General features: G+C 37.9%; 1 protein-coding gene across 1 annotated transcript in view; it reads left to right on the top strand.

Annotated features, from left to right (window-relative positions):
- Positions 1–16951, top strand: part of MYO16 (myosin XVI) — a 518514-nt gene extending 501563 nt beyond the window's left edge. Inside the window, exon 35 of the mRNA XM_053916793.1 lies at positions 15715–16951. Within this exon, the coding sequence (XP_053772768.1) occupies positions 15715–15942 (228 nt within the window). The 3' untranslated portion in view covers positions 15943–16951. The remainder of the gene's footprint in view (positions 1–15714) is intronic.
- Positions 16952–18287: the final 1336 nt, after the last annotated feature.

Here is an 18287-nt window from a genome sequence, read left to right as displayed (position 1 = left end):
AGAGTCTCCCACATAATCCTAAGACAAATATTTTAAAAGGAATTATAATACTTTCACTTCTGTTTCCAATATAATAGATTTATGTTTTTCCATATAGTTCCTGTACTTGAACCCCATTACTATACCATGTCATTACTATAAGCATACTCTAAGTATATGTTATCAGTTTTTGCTACAATCTGCTATTCATTTATACTGCCATGTTTTTTAAATGAATTGAGGTTACAGTCAAGAGTCCAGAGCTCATAAAAAATCCATATCCTAAAATATCAGAAATTAATTATATCACATGATGTGCAGTAGAATTTAAAATTTCTATTTTATAACTTTCCATTAATAGAAACATGCCCATTTTTATTCACAGCTATGAACTTAGTATCAGCTGCAAAATGCAACTAAATGTCCATTTAAATTGTACTAAGTCTGTTTCAATATAATATTACTTTTTATAAAAGTAAAGAACAGTGGTTAATTTTTAAAAGAAATCAAAGTGTACAGATAAGGTAAAGCTTAAAATCCTGTCTTCCTGTTCTCACTGCTGGTTGTCCAGATATAGCTACTCTAGTTTCCAATAGAATGTATAACGTGCCTTGTAAGGGATGTTTCCCTTTTATTTAACCCTTAGTCAAAAAAGAAACAAAAAGCAAAAATGAACTTAATTGGGCTGCTGTATAAATGCTTATCTCTAAATTAGGAAGGCTCAATTCTTTTTTGCCTAAACCAGAAATCCTGCTTTCGTTTTCAGATCATTTTCTTGATTTTTTTAGAAGTATAGAAATATACAATCCTTTAACTAAAGGCTTTTTTGAATCACGTTATTTTATGCCATATTTTAAGATGTATTTAGATAAACTTTGTTTTTACAAACTGTGATTTTCGAGTTTAATTTTTTAATGTTTTTTTTTCTCCAACATCTTGTTAGCATGGAGTGGAAATATGATTTGCATTTGAAACACTAATACTCACTATTCAATTGAGACACTTCCTTCTTTTAATTTCCATAAATGTCAGTAAATGCCTCTTTGCACCTTTGGGTGAATAGTCAATAGAAAAATCAATTCTGTGACAAATGAACAGCAACATGATTTTACATATGAATCATTTAACAAAAGCTATTTTTATCACAGAAGGGAAAGACAAGGTAAAAATCAGCAGCAAATTATTAATTTCCATTTATTATTATTATTCATAGAAATGCATATCTACAGGAAATGGACAAAATTTATCCTATTTTTAATTAGTTCATCTCAAAAAATGTATTAATGACAATAGACAATGCCATTAGTAAATAGATATATAAGTAATAAACCTCATCAAGCCTTTATATTATACTGTATTTTCCTCTAGGTTGTGAGAGATTTAGTGGGTTTTAACCCCTGGAAGTATGTGAACTAAATATAACATCCTACTTCATATATAAAATGTGCATGAACTCAGTCTTTACATCCCTTTATCAAACTCTTCATACCTAGTTAATATCTCCTGGGCATTAGAAAATACAAATACTTTACAAATCTGGGTGGAAAAATGGAAACTAGATTTACATCCTGAATTTCTAAATATCAAATCAGCAAGATTTTCTCAATAACAAAATAAAAGCATTGTTTTAACCCCCATACTGAGTTGTTGACGTTGTAATCGCCAGTGTCTTAAGTAGCATAATTTCCAAGGATTACTGTTTCAATAAAGGAATATTCTTGATTAAAAACCTACTGAAAGTCAAAGATTTTGTTCAAGGATGAGTATCCTTGGCCATAGGGAAATGAATTTGGACTGCGGTTATTTCTGTTTCTGCTTACCTATGCTGGGAGCTTGAAATGGGGTGTTAAGGAATACCTATTTATTGAAGGTAAATGGCCTAGCTCCCTTCTGTTATCCTTCCTTAAAACTTATGGCCCAGTGCTTCCATTGCTGGAAATTTATCTGAAGAAACCCTAAACACTAATTTGAAAGAATATAAGCATCTCTATGTTCAATTGGTTATTTACAATAGCCAAGATTTGGAAGAGTCCCAAGTGTCCATCAATAGATGAGTGGATAAAACATTTATGGTATATTTGCATATTGGAATACTACTCAGCCATAAAAGAGAAGAAAATTTTACCCTTTTTGACAGCATGGATGGACCTGAAGAGCACTATGCTAAGTGAAATAAGCTAGTCAGAGAAAGACAAGTACCATACGATTTCACTTATGTGTGGAATCTAATGAACAAACTCATAGATAGAGAGCAGGCTCACAGCCCCAGGGCAGGTGAGAAGATAATATAATGAAAGAATTGAGAAAAAAAAAAGAGAGAGAAAGAACTCTTGGACACAGACAATAGTGTGGTTATTGTGGGAGGTGGGGATGGAGGGAATGAATAGAAGTGGAAGAGAGTATAGGGTAATAAATGGTGATCAAAATAAAGAGTAGAAAAATATGGAGGTATGGGTGCAACAAAGGGTACATTTTAGGTGGTTTAAACTGACAGGGGGGTGTAAACTTAAAATACTGACCACCCCACCCCCTTACCGCTTAGGTATAGCCCACATAGGGGCCACTTGAGTAATAATGCCTGGCTTCCCATGGTTGTGGAGCAGATCTTTTGTCAATTTCTTTGAGGGGTCAGGTCATCCCAGCTCCCAGTAAACTGTGATTCAGTGCTTTCTCATAATGAATCACAAGTGGCCCTTAAACTTAAGACCTTTCAGATCTCTTTCGAATGTCAAATTTAAAAATAAAAATTATAGAATAATTTACAATTTATTTTTATACTCTCCATAAAAAAAATGTTGTTTTCAAAGACTTAAGCTGACAGCCTGTGCCCTCTTCTAGAATCCTGGGTTTTGTACCTGTTATAGAATAGTACCATTTTGGGGGGCATAAGGTATCCTAGCATGTTCAAGTTGCTGTAACTAAATGGCTATCAGACAATGAAAAGTTATTTCTCATGGTTCTGGAGCTTTGAAGTCCGAAATCAGGAGGCCAGCATGGGGCTGTTTTCCAGGTAGCAGACTTGTCACTCTACCCTCAAATGACAGAAGAGGCAAAGGAGCTCTGTTCCATCTCTGTCCTAAGAGCACTAAACTTACTCATGAGGCCTCTACCCTCATGACTGAATCACCTCCAGGAGGCTCCAGTTCCAAATAATATCACATTGGGCTTTAGGATTCCAACATGGGAATTGGGGGGAACATTGAGAAACATTCAAACCATAGCATGAGAAAAGCTTACTTTATTGCTTAAGGTATTGCAATCTTTGACCACCCTGAAGTCCATGCTGACTTTTCCACAATCTTCAGTGACTCTACTCACTGGCCATTCAAGCCCATCTAGGCTGGATCCAGACTAAGTGAGGGGTCTGAGACGATCCACACACTATGTGAATTCAGAGCAGAAGAGCATTTTTAATGAGTTCCCAAGGCTTTAAAAGGCTTGAAAGGGCCTTATCTGAATCTGAGATGTAAAGTTTATCTCAAGCATGGGATTTGTCCAGTGTCAGTCTGGCATTACTTCAAGGCACTCTCTTCCTTTCTATTTCTGGTCTTGATGGAGGTGAGGTGCCCAATTACCCATAAGTTGTAAAAAAAAGTGAAACCACAAGTCTAACATACAGGCATACCTCAGAGATGTGGTGGGTTTGTTTTCAGACCACCACAACAAAGCAAATATTTCAGTAAAGCAAGTAAAATAATAAAGCAAGTCACACACATTTTTTGGTTTCCCAGTGCATATAAAAGTTATCTTTATACCATACTATAGTCTATTAAGAGTGCAATAACATCATGTCTAAAAAACAATATACATACCTAAGTTAATAAATACTTTCTTGCTGAAAAATACTAACCAGAATTTGAGCCTATAGGAAAAACAGCGCCTATAGACTTGCTTGATGCAGGGTTGCCACAAATGTTCAATTTGTAAAAAAAAAAAAAAAAAATACTATATCTGTGGTGGGCAATAAAGTGAAATATGTGTGTGTTGTGGTAACATCTGTTCCTTCTCTCAAACATGTGTTCAGGCATTCATACATTAAATCCGTTTAAACTCTCCATGTAAAGTGAACAGGATGCACTGTGCTGGGTAAAGATTAATTTACTCAGTTTGGGCTCTAAAGGACACACCTAGTCCTGTCAAGCAGCAACTTATTCTACCCACAGGGAATTGTACACACACTGATCAGCCTTTTTCTCACTTTCATAATATGTATGACCCTTTTTAAATGAAAAAAAATCTCTTTAATTCTTAAAATTTCTTAAGTTATTATAAGTTAATTAAATTGTTACATAAACTCTCTTTTTTAGCTGTCATTACAGCTGTAAAACCAAACCAAATTTACAAGTGCAAGTACAACAAAAAACCTACAAAAGCAAAAAATGTAAAATAAACATTTTATATTTAAAAATGATTTTGTTTAGTTGACAGGAAATTAGTGTTGAAAATATGAATATGGTACTGACTCAGACTCCATGAACTTTGGTACATTTCTACCACCCTGTGCCATTGTTTTAACCAAGTCTCTGTCATTTTTTTAATGTTAGAGAGATCAGAAAGGTGAGAGTAAGAGATGGAGATAAACATCAATGTGAGAGAGAAACATCAATTGGTTGGCTCCTGCACATGCCCTGGCCAGGGACCAAACTGCAGTCCAGGCATGTGCCCTCATTGGGAATCAAACCCACGACCTTTGGGTTCACAGGAAGTTACTCAAACCAACTCAACCACACCAGTCAGGGCTTTGTCATTTTTTTTTTCTATTTTAAACTGCTCAGCAAACCTACACTGTCAGATCACTTCGATTTTTCTTGGAGAAGAATGCCTACTTGCATATTAAATACATCTACTCTTTCCTTTTTAACCTGCAAGGATATAAATAATATTAATTGTGTCAATCTGCTTTTAAATAAAACACAAAGTCAGAAATTAAAATTTCACTGGCTGCTAGCTTAAAAAGTAGGGTTTAAAATGATCCAAAGCACAATTATATTACTTTTTAAAAAATGTTATAAAAATGAAAATGCAAAAAATTTTGGATTGTTCCAAGAACTTCAGGACCCCTGAAAACACATATACAAATTCCAATTTCAAAAACATTTAACTGTTATTTATTGCTCACTAAAATCTGTGTATACTCTTTTTACCTTATTCCTAAAATTCAAAAACTTCTAGACCTTTTTATCATTTTCTTCCTGTATATATTTATTTAATTTAAAAGCATGTATAGACTTCCAGCCAAGATGGAACATAGGTAGATACACTTTGCCTCCTCACACAACCAAAAGAAGGATGACGACAAATTTAAAAACAAAAAGAACCAGAACTGACAGAAAATTGAACTGTATGAAAGTCTGACAACCAAAGAGTTAAAGAAGAAATATTCATCCAGACTGATAGGAGGGGTGGAGATAGGCAGCTGGGTGGAGAAAACTCACAGCAAAGCAGCAGCTCACAGACTGGGCAAGGTGGCAAGTGGTGGGGTGGTCAGTCCCACATTTGTGTGTGGATAAACCAGGAGGAACAACTGGGGAGTGAGACAGACCACGCAACCCAGAGTTCCAGCACTGGGAAATAAAACCTCAAAACCTCTGACTGAAAAAGCCTGTGGGGGTTGAGGCAGCAGGAGAAACTCCCAGCCTCACAGGAGAGTTTGTTGGACAAACCCACAGGATCCTAGAACATACACAAAACCACCCACCTGGGAATCAGCACCAGAAGTGCCCAATTTGCTTGTGGTAGCAGACAGAGTGACTGAAAGCCAGCACAGAGCTGAGCAAGCAGCATTGTTCCCTCTCAGACCCCTCCCCCACATACAACACCACAATGCAACCACAAGGGTTGCCCCACCCTGGTGAATGAGTAAGGCTTTGCTCCTTACTGTGTAACAGATGTGTCCAGACAAAGAAATATGGCCCAAATGAAAGAACAGATCAAAGCTCCAGAAATAATACAACTAAGCAATGAAGAGATAGCCAATCTATCAGATGCAGAGTTCAAAACATTGGTTATCAGGATGCTTACAGAAATGGTTGAGTATGGTTGCAAAATAGAGGAAAAAGTGAAGGATATGAAAAGTGAAATAAAGGAAAATATACAGGGAACCAACAGTGAGGAGAAGGAAACTGGGACTCAGATCAATGGTTTGGAACAGAAGGAAGAAATAAACATTGAACCAGAACAGAAAGAAGAAACAAGAATTCAAAAAAAATGTGGAGAGGCTTTGGAACCTTCAGGACAACTTTAAATGTTCCAACATCCCAATTATAGTGGTGCCAGAAGGAGAAGAGGAAGAGCAAGAAATGTAAAACTTGTTTGAAAGCATAATGAAGGAGAACTTCCCCAATCTGGCAAAGGAAATACACTTCCAGGAAGTCCAGGAAGCTCAGAGAATCCCCAGAAAGTTGGGCCCAAGAAAGCACACACCAAGGCACATCATAATTACATTACCCAAGATGAAAGATAAGGAAAGAATCTTAAAAGCAGCAAGAGAAAAAGAGACAGTTAGGGTTCCCAGAAGGACATCAACTGATTTCTCGAAAGAACCCTTGCGGGCAAGAAGGGGCTGGAAAGAAGTATTCAAAGTCATGAAAGGCAAAGACCTATATCCAAGATTACTCTATCCAGCAAAGCTATCATTTAGAACGGAAGGGCAGATAAAGTGCTTCCCAGATAAGGTCAAGTTCAAGGAGTTCATCATCACCAAGCCCTTATTATACAAAATGTTAAAGAGACTTATCTAAGAAAAAGAACAGGATCAAAAATATGAAGAGTAAAATGACAACAAACTCACACCTATCAACAACTGAACCTAAAAAAACAAAAATGAACTAAGCAAACAACTAGAACAAGAACAGATTCACAGAAATAGAGATCATATAGAGGGTTATCAGTGGTGAAGGGCAGAGGGTACAGGGAATAAGTATAAATCATGTATACAAAATAGACAGGGGGAGGTTAAGAATAGTATGGGAAATTGAGAAGCCAAAGAAATTATAAGTATGAACTATGGACATGAACTAAGATAGAGGATTGATGGTAGGAGGGTAGGTATAGGGCAGAGGGGAATTAGGGGGGGAAATGGGACAACTGTAATAGCATAATCAATAAAATATATTAAAAAATAAAAAAATAAAATCATGTGTATATCAGAGTTACCTTATAGATCCAATGTGTTGCTCAGTAGTTTGAGAGCTTCATGTTAATCAGGAAGGGAGAGATTATGCTCTATTTATATAGGACCATATTATGAGAAGTTATTACATTTAACATTTTCTGACTGAGTCATCAGGATTGCTATAACTCAGAATGTTTAGAGATTCTCTCAAGTCAAACAGCTAATAATGACAAAGTCATAATAGCAAACATTTATAGAGCATTCACTTTTAAGTAGCTCACATGTGTTACTCATGTAATCTTTATCCACCCTTTTGAGGCAGATTATTATTGTGATCCTCATTTAGTGATGTGGAAGCTGACAGATTTGTTCAAGGTTACTCAACCATTAGGTGACAAGTTTAAGATTCCATTCTAGGCACTTTCACTTAGGAGTCCATACATACTGTCTCTGCTCAACCAACCTCATCGTCTTCATAGGTTTGAGATTCCCTATTAAAAAATCAAGTTCAATGTCTATGTTAAGTCCTGTGGAAACATCTCTTCCTGACCCTTTCCATCTGATTGACGAACCATTTTTCAAAATTTAGATAAAAAGTTACCATCTCTTTGAAGTCTCTGCAGACTTTCTTCCACAGAGTCTCCTTTCCCAGATAAACTATAAAAAGGGGGGAAAAAGTTTTAAAAAACTCCCTCTTTTTGACAAACTCCATTTCTAGGCCATGAGCAACACATTAAGACACTTGTGTGAGTGGCATGTATAAAAAGTTTCTTTAAAAGCAGGGCATCTTATACTGAAAGGTTCAGGTGTGTTGGCCACTTTTTACTTTCCCAGTCACAACACTTGCCTTCTGTTTCTGAAAGATGATTTATGTGCAAACTATTATTTAAAACATGCCAGAAAAGAAAACAAATAAGTGACTAGCTATCTGAAGTGTGACATTGGGTTGTTAAAGTACCTGTTAAAGCAGTGGAAAACAAGATTTAAGTTAAAACACACCACACTCCAATATGGCATCCTTATCCTACCAACAAATGCAGATAAATGAGACCTGATGAGAGACCAGCTGACTCCAAGCCCACGTTGCCAGCAGCATCCCTAAATCTCCAGAGTTATTGCTTCTCTTTCTGAAAAGAAATGCTTTCTTTACAATATCAAAACTAAAATTCATTTTTTAGGGTTGGCATTTATTTATGTGTTTATTTATTTTAATATATTTATTGATTATGCTATTACAGTTGTCCCATTTCCCTCCCCTTCACTCCACTCCATCCTGCCCACCCCCTCCCTCCCACATTCCCCCCCTATAGTTCATGTCCATGGCTCATATATATAAGTTCTTTGGCTTCTACATTTCCTACACTATTCTTAACCTCCCCCTGTCTATTTTCTACCTACTATTTATGCTACTTATTCTCTGTACCTTTCCCCCCACCTCTCCCTCCCACTCCCCTATTGACAACCCTCCATGTGATCTCCATCTCTATGGTTCTGTTCCTGTTCTAGTTGTTTGCCTAGTTTGCTCTTGTTTTTGTTTTAGGTGTGGATGTTAATAACTGTGAGCTTGCTGTCATTTTACTGTTCATATTTTTGATCCTGTTCTTTTTCTTAGATAAATCCCTTTAACATTTCATATAACAAGGGCTTGGTGATGATGAACTTCTTTAACTTGACATTATCTGAGAAGCACTTTATCTGCCCTTCCATTCTAAATGATAACTTTGCTGGATACAGTAATCTTGGATGTAGGTCCTTGCCTTTCATGACTTGGAATACTTCCTTCCAGCCCCTTGTTGCCTGTAAGGTTTCTTTTGAGAAATCAGCTGACAGTCTTATGGGAACTCCTTTGTAGGTAACTTTCTCCTTTCCTCTTGCTGCTTCTAAGATTCTCTCCTTATCTTTAATCTTAGGTAATGTAATTATGATGTGCCTTGGTGTGTTCCTCCTTGGGTCCAGCTTCTTTGGGACTCTCTGAGCTTCCTGGACTTCCTGGAAGTCTGTTTCCTTTGCCAGATTAGGGAAGTTCACCTTCATTATTTGTTCAAATAAGTTTTCAATTTTTTGTTCTTCCTCTTCTCCTTCTGGTACCCCTATAATTTGGATGTTGGAACGTTTAAAGATGTCCTGGAGGTTCCTACGCCTCTCCTCATTTTTTTTGAATTTGTGTTTCTTCATTCTTTTCTGGTTGGATGTTTCTTTCTTCCTTCTGGTCCACACCGTTGATTTGAGTCCCAGTTTCCTTCCCATCACTATTGGTTCCCTGTACATTTTCTTTTCTTTCTCTTAGCATAGCCTTCATTTTTTCATCTAATTTGTGACCAAATTCAACCAATTCTGTGGGCTTCCTGATTACCAGTGTTTTGAACTGTGTATCTGATAGGTTGGCTATCTCTTCATTGCTTAGTTGTATTATTTCTGGAGCTTTGATCTGTTCTTGCATTTGGGCCATTTTTTTTTATCTTGGCATGCCTGTTACGTAAAGGGGTGGAGCCTCAGGTGTCCACCAGGGCGGGGTAACGCTTGTAGCTGCGCTGTGAAGCTGTATGTGGGAGAAGGGTCCTAGAGGGAGCAGTGGAGCTTTCTCCACTCTCTGCCGTATTTCCGTCACTCCCTCCACTACCCACAATCAAATTGGGGCCTTCTGGTGCTGATTCCCAAGTGGGTGGGTTTGTGTATGTTCTAAGTCCCTGTGGGTCTCTCCAATGAACTCTCCTGTGAGGCTGGGAGTTTCTCTCACTGCCGCCTCAACCCCCATGGTTGTTTTCAATCAGAGGGTTGAGGCTTTATTTCCCCATGCTGGAGCTCTGGGTTGTGCAGTCTGTTTCGCTCCCTAATTGTTCCTCCTGGTTTATCTATGTGCAAATGTGGGGCCACAGGGTCCACCAGCCACCACCTTGCTGGGTCTGCCAGCTACCGCCTTGCCGTGAGTCCTCTCTACCCTCCGGCTGCCTGTCTCTACCCCTCCTACCAGTCTGGATGAAAATTTCTTCTTTATTTCCTTGGTTGTCGGACTTCCATACAGTTTGATTTTCTGTCAATTCTGTTTGTTTTTTGTTTTTAAATTGTTGTTGTCCTTCTTTTGTTTGTGTAAGGAGGCACAGTGTGTCTACCTATATCTCCATCTTGGCCGGAAGTCCCAAAACTAAAATTCTTGTTAAAAAATCATTATTGCCTTTTTAATGATAATATTTTTGTGAAATATCAAATACTGGTAAGAGAAGCTATGAGGTTTTTTATTAGTAGTAGTAGATTATGAGATTTAAAGAATGGGGAAACAGTTATTTAGATTATTTTTACAGTGCTGAATAATATTATAATTACTTGTTGCTTATGTATTACTTGATCACCATTTAAATAATATTCATAGTTGCATTCATTTGATATTCTAAAATATTAAAGCTTTTGTCTGTGACAACTATGATTCATATGCCTCAAAATCTAATAAATTTAATAAATCTACCCAAAGCAGACTAAACATTAGTGAGAGCACATCTTATGAACTTCTGTTTATTGTCTCAGAGTCATAATTTAAAATGATCTCTGAACCTCACTGTGTTGAAAACAGTGACCTGTCATACATCCTTACACAGAATTTTTACCTTCATTTAAGACATAACTTGTGAAGATCCTGTTTTTGGTTTTTTAAATGAAGATCAATAAAGTTAATATTTTAACATCTCATTTATGCCATTCTGGCAACTATCTTTATATACCTATTAAATTTTACTCAATACCTATTAATCTCCATAATAAAAAATAAAGCTTCATGGGATCTCTCAATGAAAGAGTTTATTCTGAGCATTAGTTGATTATTGCAAACATCAGTCAAATTTTTGCTTATCAAGGAAGCATAAAGAGCTATTAGTTGTTGACTCAAAGACAGCATTCTTCTGTACTCACTACATTATTCAAGACATCAATACCCTCATTAAGAAAGAGCTTTCTAATGGTTTGTATGTATAAGTTTCACCTTTTATAATGTACTTGGGAATTCAGACTTTTTAAATAAACGTTGAGAAGCTTTGAAAGGGTAGAGAGCAATTTTTTCCAGTGAAGCAATGACTTAGGGGATTTGGGACATTGTATGTCAGAATCACTCCCCACAAGCCTCATTCAGATCAGCATCCACTGAAAGTCACTCTGGCAGATTGGTGCAGCTTCTGTGGAGTAACCGAATCTGTAAATCTCTTCCTGTTATGAAGGACTTAGCAGAGGGTCACATGTAGTATATGTTTTTGGTCATTATGCAAAGCTACTGGAAGAGCTGAGGATTGAGAAGAAATATAAGATGGATGCATTTTACAACTGGTATGAGGACAGTGTATGTTCACATCAGCATGAAGATAAATCCAGCACATGACATCAGGCCATGGAAGGGCAAGGCTAACTGCTGGGTGGAGATCTGGATTCTGTTTGCCTAGTTTTTATGCTTCACTCTTGTTTTGTTAGGAGTTGACTCCACTTTTATATTCTTTATGTGCCTTTCTTTCTTTCTTTTAGATTAACCAAATATTTATCTCACATTTCCTTTATATTAACTTATTTACTGTACATTCACTGTTTTTATAGTTTCACTAGAGAATAAAATGTGTACCTTATTTCATCATAACAGATTTTATTACTTTTACCATTTTCCTAATACTGCTAGAACTTCAGAACCTCTAAACTTCATGAAACCTCTCCTGGCTTTGGAAGTCATTGGTGGCATCCATTCTTATTTTATATTTAATTTTAAGTCTATAAAGCATTACAAATGTATAACTTACATTTACCCATGTATTTAATTCCACTGTTCTTTCCTCTTAAATTTCCATTTTTCCATCTGATAACATTTTCTTTCACCTTAAAAAACACATATATACGAGTCTTTTGATGGTAAATTACTTCATTTTTTTTGTCCAGAAGCATTTCTATTTCATGTTCATAATTAAGGGATTTTTTTAGTATAGAATTCTAGGTTGAATTTCTTTCAGTGCTTTACCCTGTGATTTGTTGTTTTCTGGCTTCCAATTACACTCTGTAGAAGTCTGCTTTCACTCTCATTGTCATTTCTTTGAAGGCAATATGTCTTTTCCTCTAGATTTTTAAAGTACTTCTTTTTGTCTTTTGTCTTTGGTGTTTTGAATATGATATGCCTTGTGTTTTCTTATTGTTGGTGATGGTGTGTGTGTTTATTTTGTGTGTGATTTGCCGTGCTGATTAAATGTGTGTATTGATGCTATTCACGAGTCTTGGAAACATCTGTTTGACAATTGTTTTGCCACATTCTTTGCATTTCTTCTACTTCAGATACTCCTTTTATGTTCATGTCCATTCTGCTATTTCTTACATTTATCTGTCTTTTTCCCTGTTCTTTTAAATATTTAATCATAGGTACTTAGTCTTTACCTGCTAACTCTATATGTGGATCATCTGTGAATCTGTTTTATAGTTTGAATTTTGGTAAATATCCTTGTCTCTTCACATGCATAGTAATTTCTGATTACGTGGGAAACATTGTGTATAAACAAACTATGGATGCTATAGATGATGTTTTCTACATAAAAGGTTATCATCATCCTTTGTTAGGAAGCAAAGGCAAGGGGTGATTACATCCATCCAATCACAAATGGAGCTGTGTTGGAGAGCCATTCTACCTCTCGTTCTCCTCTAATCCTCAAACTGCACCTTCGCATTCTTTGAGTGAGAACCTATAAGGTCCCTTAGCACTGAAACAGTACAGGAGCTCCAGCTCTGTATTTGAGAGCCCCATACTCCAGTCATGCGCCCCACTTAGTTTTAAAGCCTGAAAAATTTTAAGATGAAACTAGTCAGGTGCTTGAGGCTATCATCTCCCCTGTTAAAATATTGCTTCTGAAAGCATCTCTGTCATTGTAGGATATTTCACTCTACTTTTTATAAGCTTTTGATCCAAGGCATCACTTACTCATACAGTCAGATAACTTAACAAATATCTCTTGGGGAAAATGGCTATGTATTTGAGGATCCTCAAGTTTCCAATTTGTGTCTCAAATCCCATGCACCTGCAAAATATTGTATAGTTTTCTTTTTCTTCTAGAATGGGCTCTCTAGACCTACAGAAGTACAGAATTGGTAGATTCCCCACCCCCCTAAAAAATCAGCTTGTTATTATTTGTTTACTCAAAGATTCTCTCCATCCAGAATTTTGGTTTCTCTAGTTCTGTTTTCCAGAGTTTTGTGATTTTTAAAAATACGATTTTTGTAATTTATTCCTTTCTTATTTTACAATGTGGGAGCAGTAACCTGCCATGACCTACAATGTCTTATACAGAAGTAGAAGTTCTTTGTTTTGTTTTCTAAATAGATCAATATGAACTTCTGTTAAGGGAGATGATATTTCAGGGGAGTTTTGGGAAAATAATCAGCTGAGATGGTAGTGGTACCCTTCCATCAATTAAATATGCTCTCATAAAAATAAATCCAATGACAGAATTTTTTGGAGATTGCTATTAATAACTGAATGTGTGCCAAGGAACATATATACAGATATTTAATATTCATAGAGTAAATGAGACCGACGCTGAATGTAATCACCACATAATATACAAATAGAGAAAAGAGAGGAAGGGAGGAAACATTCAGATTTCAGTCAAACTCCTCTTAGAAAAAGAAGGGAAAAGGAAGGTGGTACAGAAACCCTAATCTTTAGCATCCTGGACAACAATTGCTAAGTAAATGATACACACTATAGAGTAATAGCTAAGAAAACAGACTCTGCAGCCAGCCTGCCTGATTCCACTAACTTATGTGACTTTGAAAAAACTACTTAACCTCTCTATGCTTCAATTTCCTCATCACAAAATTCTAGCACTGCGTTATTATAGACTTCTTCGAAGGATTGCATGAGTTAACATTTGTAGTGTACTTAGAAAAGTACCTGGTACTATAAGGTGTTTATTGAATAAATAATTTTTATGCATACCCTCCACCCCACTTAATTGGCTCACTTCCCTGACAGTAGAGTCTTCCCAATAGGAGAATATCTCATTTCTAGGTCATTCTGGTGCAGTCCTGGGTACTAGAGAAAAATGCCCTTTTAAGTGGGGCATTCTGCTTTAGTAGTTTTCCATTGATGCCTGCAGGTTGGGTTAGGAATTGGACAATCACAGTCCTGTTTTCCACAGCTAGGTTTTTAATTTTTTTCCTTGTTGTTTGTAAATTCAGTTTGGGAAAACTCCTGCTAAAAACCAGCTCCAGAAATCTACTTACGCATGCTGGGTATGGGTTTGACCTCCTGGTTTCTGTGATAACACCATGTTTAAATGTTCTGTCCAACAGCTTGACTCTAGGCTTTAAATTCTTCCTGGGGCAGATAATAGGCTCGGGTGTCCAGGTGAAGGTGTTGGTGTTAGAATTGTCCTACACACCGATTACCTGTGCTTCTTTCAAGTACCTATTGTCACATAAGTGGAAACCCCTTGTGTCCTGCTCTGCTTTATTCTCTTTTGTCTTGATGAAGAGGATGGAAGCAGCACTGGCCCAAAGTAGCAAGTGCTCTGGAGGTAGAGTGAGCCATCTCATTTCATATGAATTCCCCCAATATTCCCATCCTCCTTTACTGTCCTCATCTAGAATCTCATTTTTTAAAACCAGCATGCTCACTTTAGAATTGACAGAAAAATTGGTTTCTGTGATGTCCAGCTGTTACAGATTACTGGCTGCAGGCAGAAGGGGAAGCCCATGGCAGTCAATGTAGCCTGATTGTCCTCAAGTGCCCCAGCTGCAGTCAAAGGGCAAGTGCAGTCTCCAGGGCATCTCTCTTCAGGTGCCCTAAGGAAACGAGAGGAAGTGGCTGATACAATTGCATGTTTTGATGCTGTCCTGCAAAGGCCTCTAAAATTCTCATCTCTGCAGTCTCAAGGTCAGCTGCTAGTTTAGATCATAGCTTTGACTCACTGCCACAAAGTGGCGCATGAATGGACACACCAGTGGGCTGGCATGTGGTCTCAAGCACAACTACCCGACTCCACTGAGCTCATTTGATATTTTAGTGTCTGTCTCTTGTCACACCTAACTCTTGGAAATAGTTTCTATATCAGTGCGGTCCTCACTTAGCATTGACTGTACGTGGGCCCTCTTGAGTAGGGGGTCCAAACTTGGGTCAAGGCATGGTGGTCAGAGTCATGTTGCATTACCTTAAAAGATGATGATAAGTAACTATGCATAGATGAAGTGGATCCTAGAATGGGGAGAACCTTGCGAAATCCAAAAGCATCAGGCAGAATTACAATTGTAGTACGTTAAATGAAGAGAAAGTACAAGATGTTACAAGATTATACAAATCATAGAGGACAAAGGGCAAATAGACAGTTAAGTCTTACTTGTATCACCTGGAGGTGTATCACATGTTAACCAGTGTACCTATCCTAAATGTTCCACTGATTTGGTTTTTGTTCCATTCACCTTAATTCAGCAGCTCACAGCTGACCCACTTGAATGCCAGTTGCTGAGTGCCTGAAGGTTTTACAGGGAACAAATGATGTCTCTCTTGACCCTGGTCCAGCCCCTTGGCATCCAGGTGTTGCTATTATACCTGTTGTATTGCTCACTCACAATACGTGTTTGGCATTACTCTTTTTCTCCCCTCTTTCCTCCCACAGGTAATCCATCAGCTGAGGCTCTCAGAAAATGAAAGTGTGGCCCTGCAGGAACTCCTAGACTGGAGGCGAAAGCTCTGTGAGGAAAGAGAAGACTGGCAGCAAATCCTTCAGCACTCGGAGCCCAGAGGGCCTCCCCCGCCTCCTTGCAAAAAGCCCACTCTCCTGAAGAAGCCAGAAGGGGCCTCCTGCAGCAGGCTGCCTTCTGAGTTCTGGGACACTACCATCTGATGTAGTCCGAACTACAGACTCAGAATAAAACTGCCTAGTGATTCCAGGCTGCATCAACAGAAGGCTGCCTCTTATACACACTGGGTGCTCTCTCCACACATTTACACAGAAAAGCACAGCACAGAGACGCTAAATACCCGAGATTCCCTGGATATGTGTGTGTGACTGTGTGTGCGTGTTTTCTTACCCATTCTGTGTGGATACACTCTGATTTTCAGGCTTCATGATTATAGGGCCATGCTACCTCTATGTAGCAAGAAAAAAGCTATAAAACGTGTGGATGAGGTGGGAGAGGGAAAAGTGAGGGAGGAGAGGAGGGATCCAAGCACACTATACATTTGTTTTTATATAGTCTGACCACATGTTCCTTGAACTCCAATCATTTTACTATAGTGTACTCTGCAGGACATGTGTTTTATTTCTTTGTAGGTGTTTGTGTTTTATTGGAGTTACAAACCTGAAAATTATTTACATGTTTCTTACTGTATTTTATAACTTTATGCAATTGGTGGTGCTCCCATTCTTCAAAATACATATTTTTAAAGATTATTTCTAGAATTTTTTTCTTTCACATGCCATTTTTTAACCTAAAATACCTAAGAATCTCGGGACTATGTTGTTGTTTTAGCTTCGCCCTACATATATATGGAACAAGTCCCATGTTTTATATTTCATTCATTGATTAGAAGGCAGTTCTTTCTTATGCCCTGTATTTCTGGATATGTGGGTTGTGAGCTTTTTCATTAAATCTCATCTGCTGACTTAAGTATAAGTTACAGGAAATTTTGTGTCATTCAGCATGTATGGCTTCAAATTCATAGCTGTTGGGAAAAAGGGTCACATTCATTTAAAGGTCTACACCATACAAATAAGCACGCTGAGATTTACTGGTTCGAGCAGTAATGCCACATCACAAGACCATTGTCCTCTCCAAGCTCCACTGCATGGCTCACCTGCTGTACATCCTCAACCCTCCTGTAATGCAACTGCCTTGTTAGTTGATGTGCTTCTGTAGGCTGTCGGAAAGTTCTGAGTGGTGCCATCAGACCATCAAGTCTTGCTACTCAAAACTTTTTATTCATACCAGCCTTTGAAAAGTGACTATGCCAATAAAAAGGTACAACTATGTTCTTCTGTGGCTTTATTTATTTGTTGTTGTTATCTTCCACAAATGCTTCTATTTCCTGGTCAGAGCTACAGGGGTGTTTAAACAATCTCATTTATCCAAACTCCTTTCACATGTGTTTCTGACACTTTTGCATGCTTCGGGCTCTGGTGGTTTGTTTTAAAATAAAGCTTTATGATTACTTATATATAATTGTTATGTACACATGTGCCTGTTTTAGGACTAATATGTGCATTATTTATGAGTAATAATAGACAAACAGATCAAGAGATGGCAGTTTGTTGATACTCATGAGTCCAACACCGTGCCAGGGGAACACTATGTGAAGAAGTACCTGGATCAGTCAGGAGGGAATGAGGGAACTAGTGAGTTGAAGTTTTCTTTGTGGTTTCATGGAGAGGAATGGGTGAGGCAGTATATGCAGATATGGAACAGATGACTTTGAATAATTTCAGCAGGCCCTGGGGTGCAGAGACTAAACCTGGTTATCTGGTACCTGGCCCTGAGCAGGTGTGTGGCCTAGAGTGGGAAAGACCAATAAAAGGTGTGGTTGAGGTGTGGGCTCTGGATTGATTGGTTGGAGTTGTTTACTTTCTCTAGGACTTGGCTAGCCCTGGGAGGGGCAGTTCCTCCAGCATCAGCAATGCTCAGATGTCAAAGCATCAGATTACAGAATTAGCTAACAACATGTGTGAAGAATCCACAACATGGACAACTGTGTGGGGATTGACTATGGAAGTAAGGGGCAGGCTGGGTGGAGGCAGGCAAAGGGGGAAAATTGGGACAATTGTAATAGCACAAACATTTAAAAAATTTTAAAGGAATACAGAAAATAAAAGACATAGTATAGTGTTAACTGGCAAATTACTGTACTATCCAAGAATCACAGAGATGTGTTCTGCCCAACCTCCAGCCAACAACCAAGCCCCACACTGTGCCTCTTCCTCTTCTATCCTCCTGACATCTGACTTCCTAACCTCAGCCACTAAGCAACAGAAGAAGCCAACTTTCCTTAATATACACAACTTCCTTGGCCACACCTTACACACTGTAGGCACTTAATAACCTTGGTTAAATTAAAAGTTTGAACTGGATGTGCCCCTCCTCCAGCACACACACAGTTTCTTTAGACCAGAATGAACAGTGCACTGCTCAGGCATGTTAAGAAAACTTGTGAAAACTTGTTTCAATGTGTGCTGAGCACTTGCTGTGACTGTTC

This window comes from Desmodus rotundus, chromosome 13 (assembly GCF_022682495.2).
Source record: "Desmodus rotundus isolate HL8 chromosome 13, HLdesRot8A.1, whole genome shotgun sequence".
Taxonomy (NCBI): Eukaryota; Metazoa; Chordata; class Mammalia; order Chiroptera; family Phyllostomidae; genus Desmodus; species Desmodus rotundus.
This window is presented reverse-complemented; position numbering and strand designations above follow the sequence as displayed.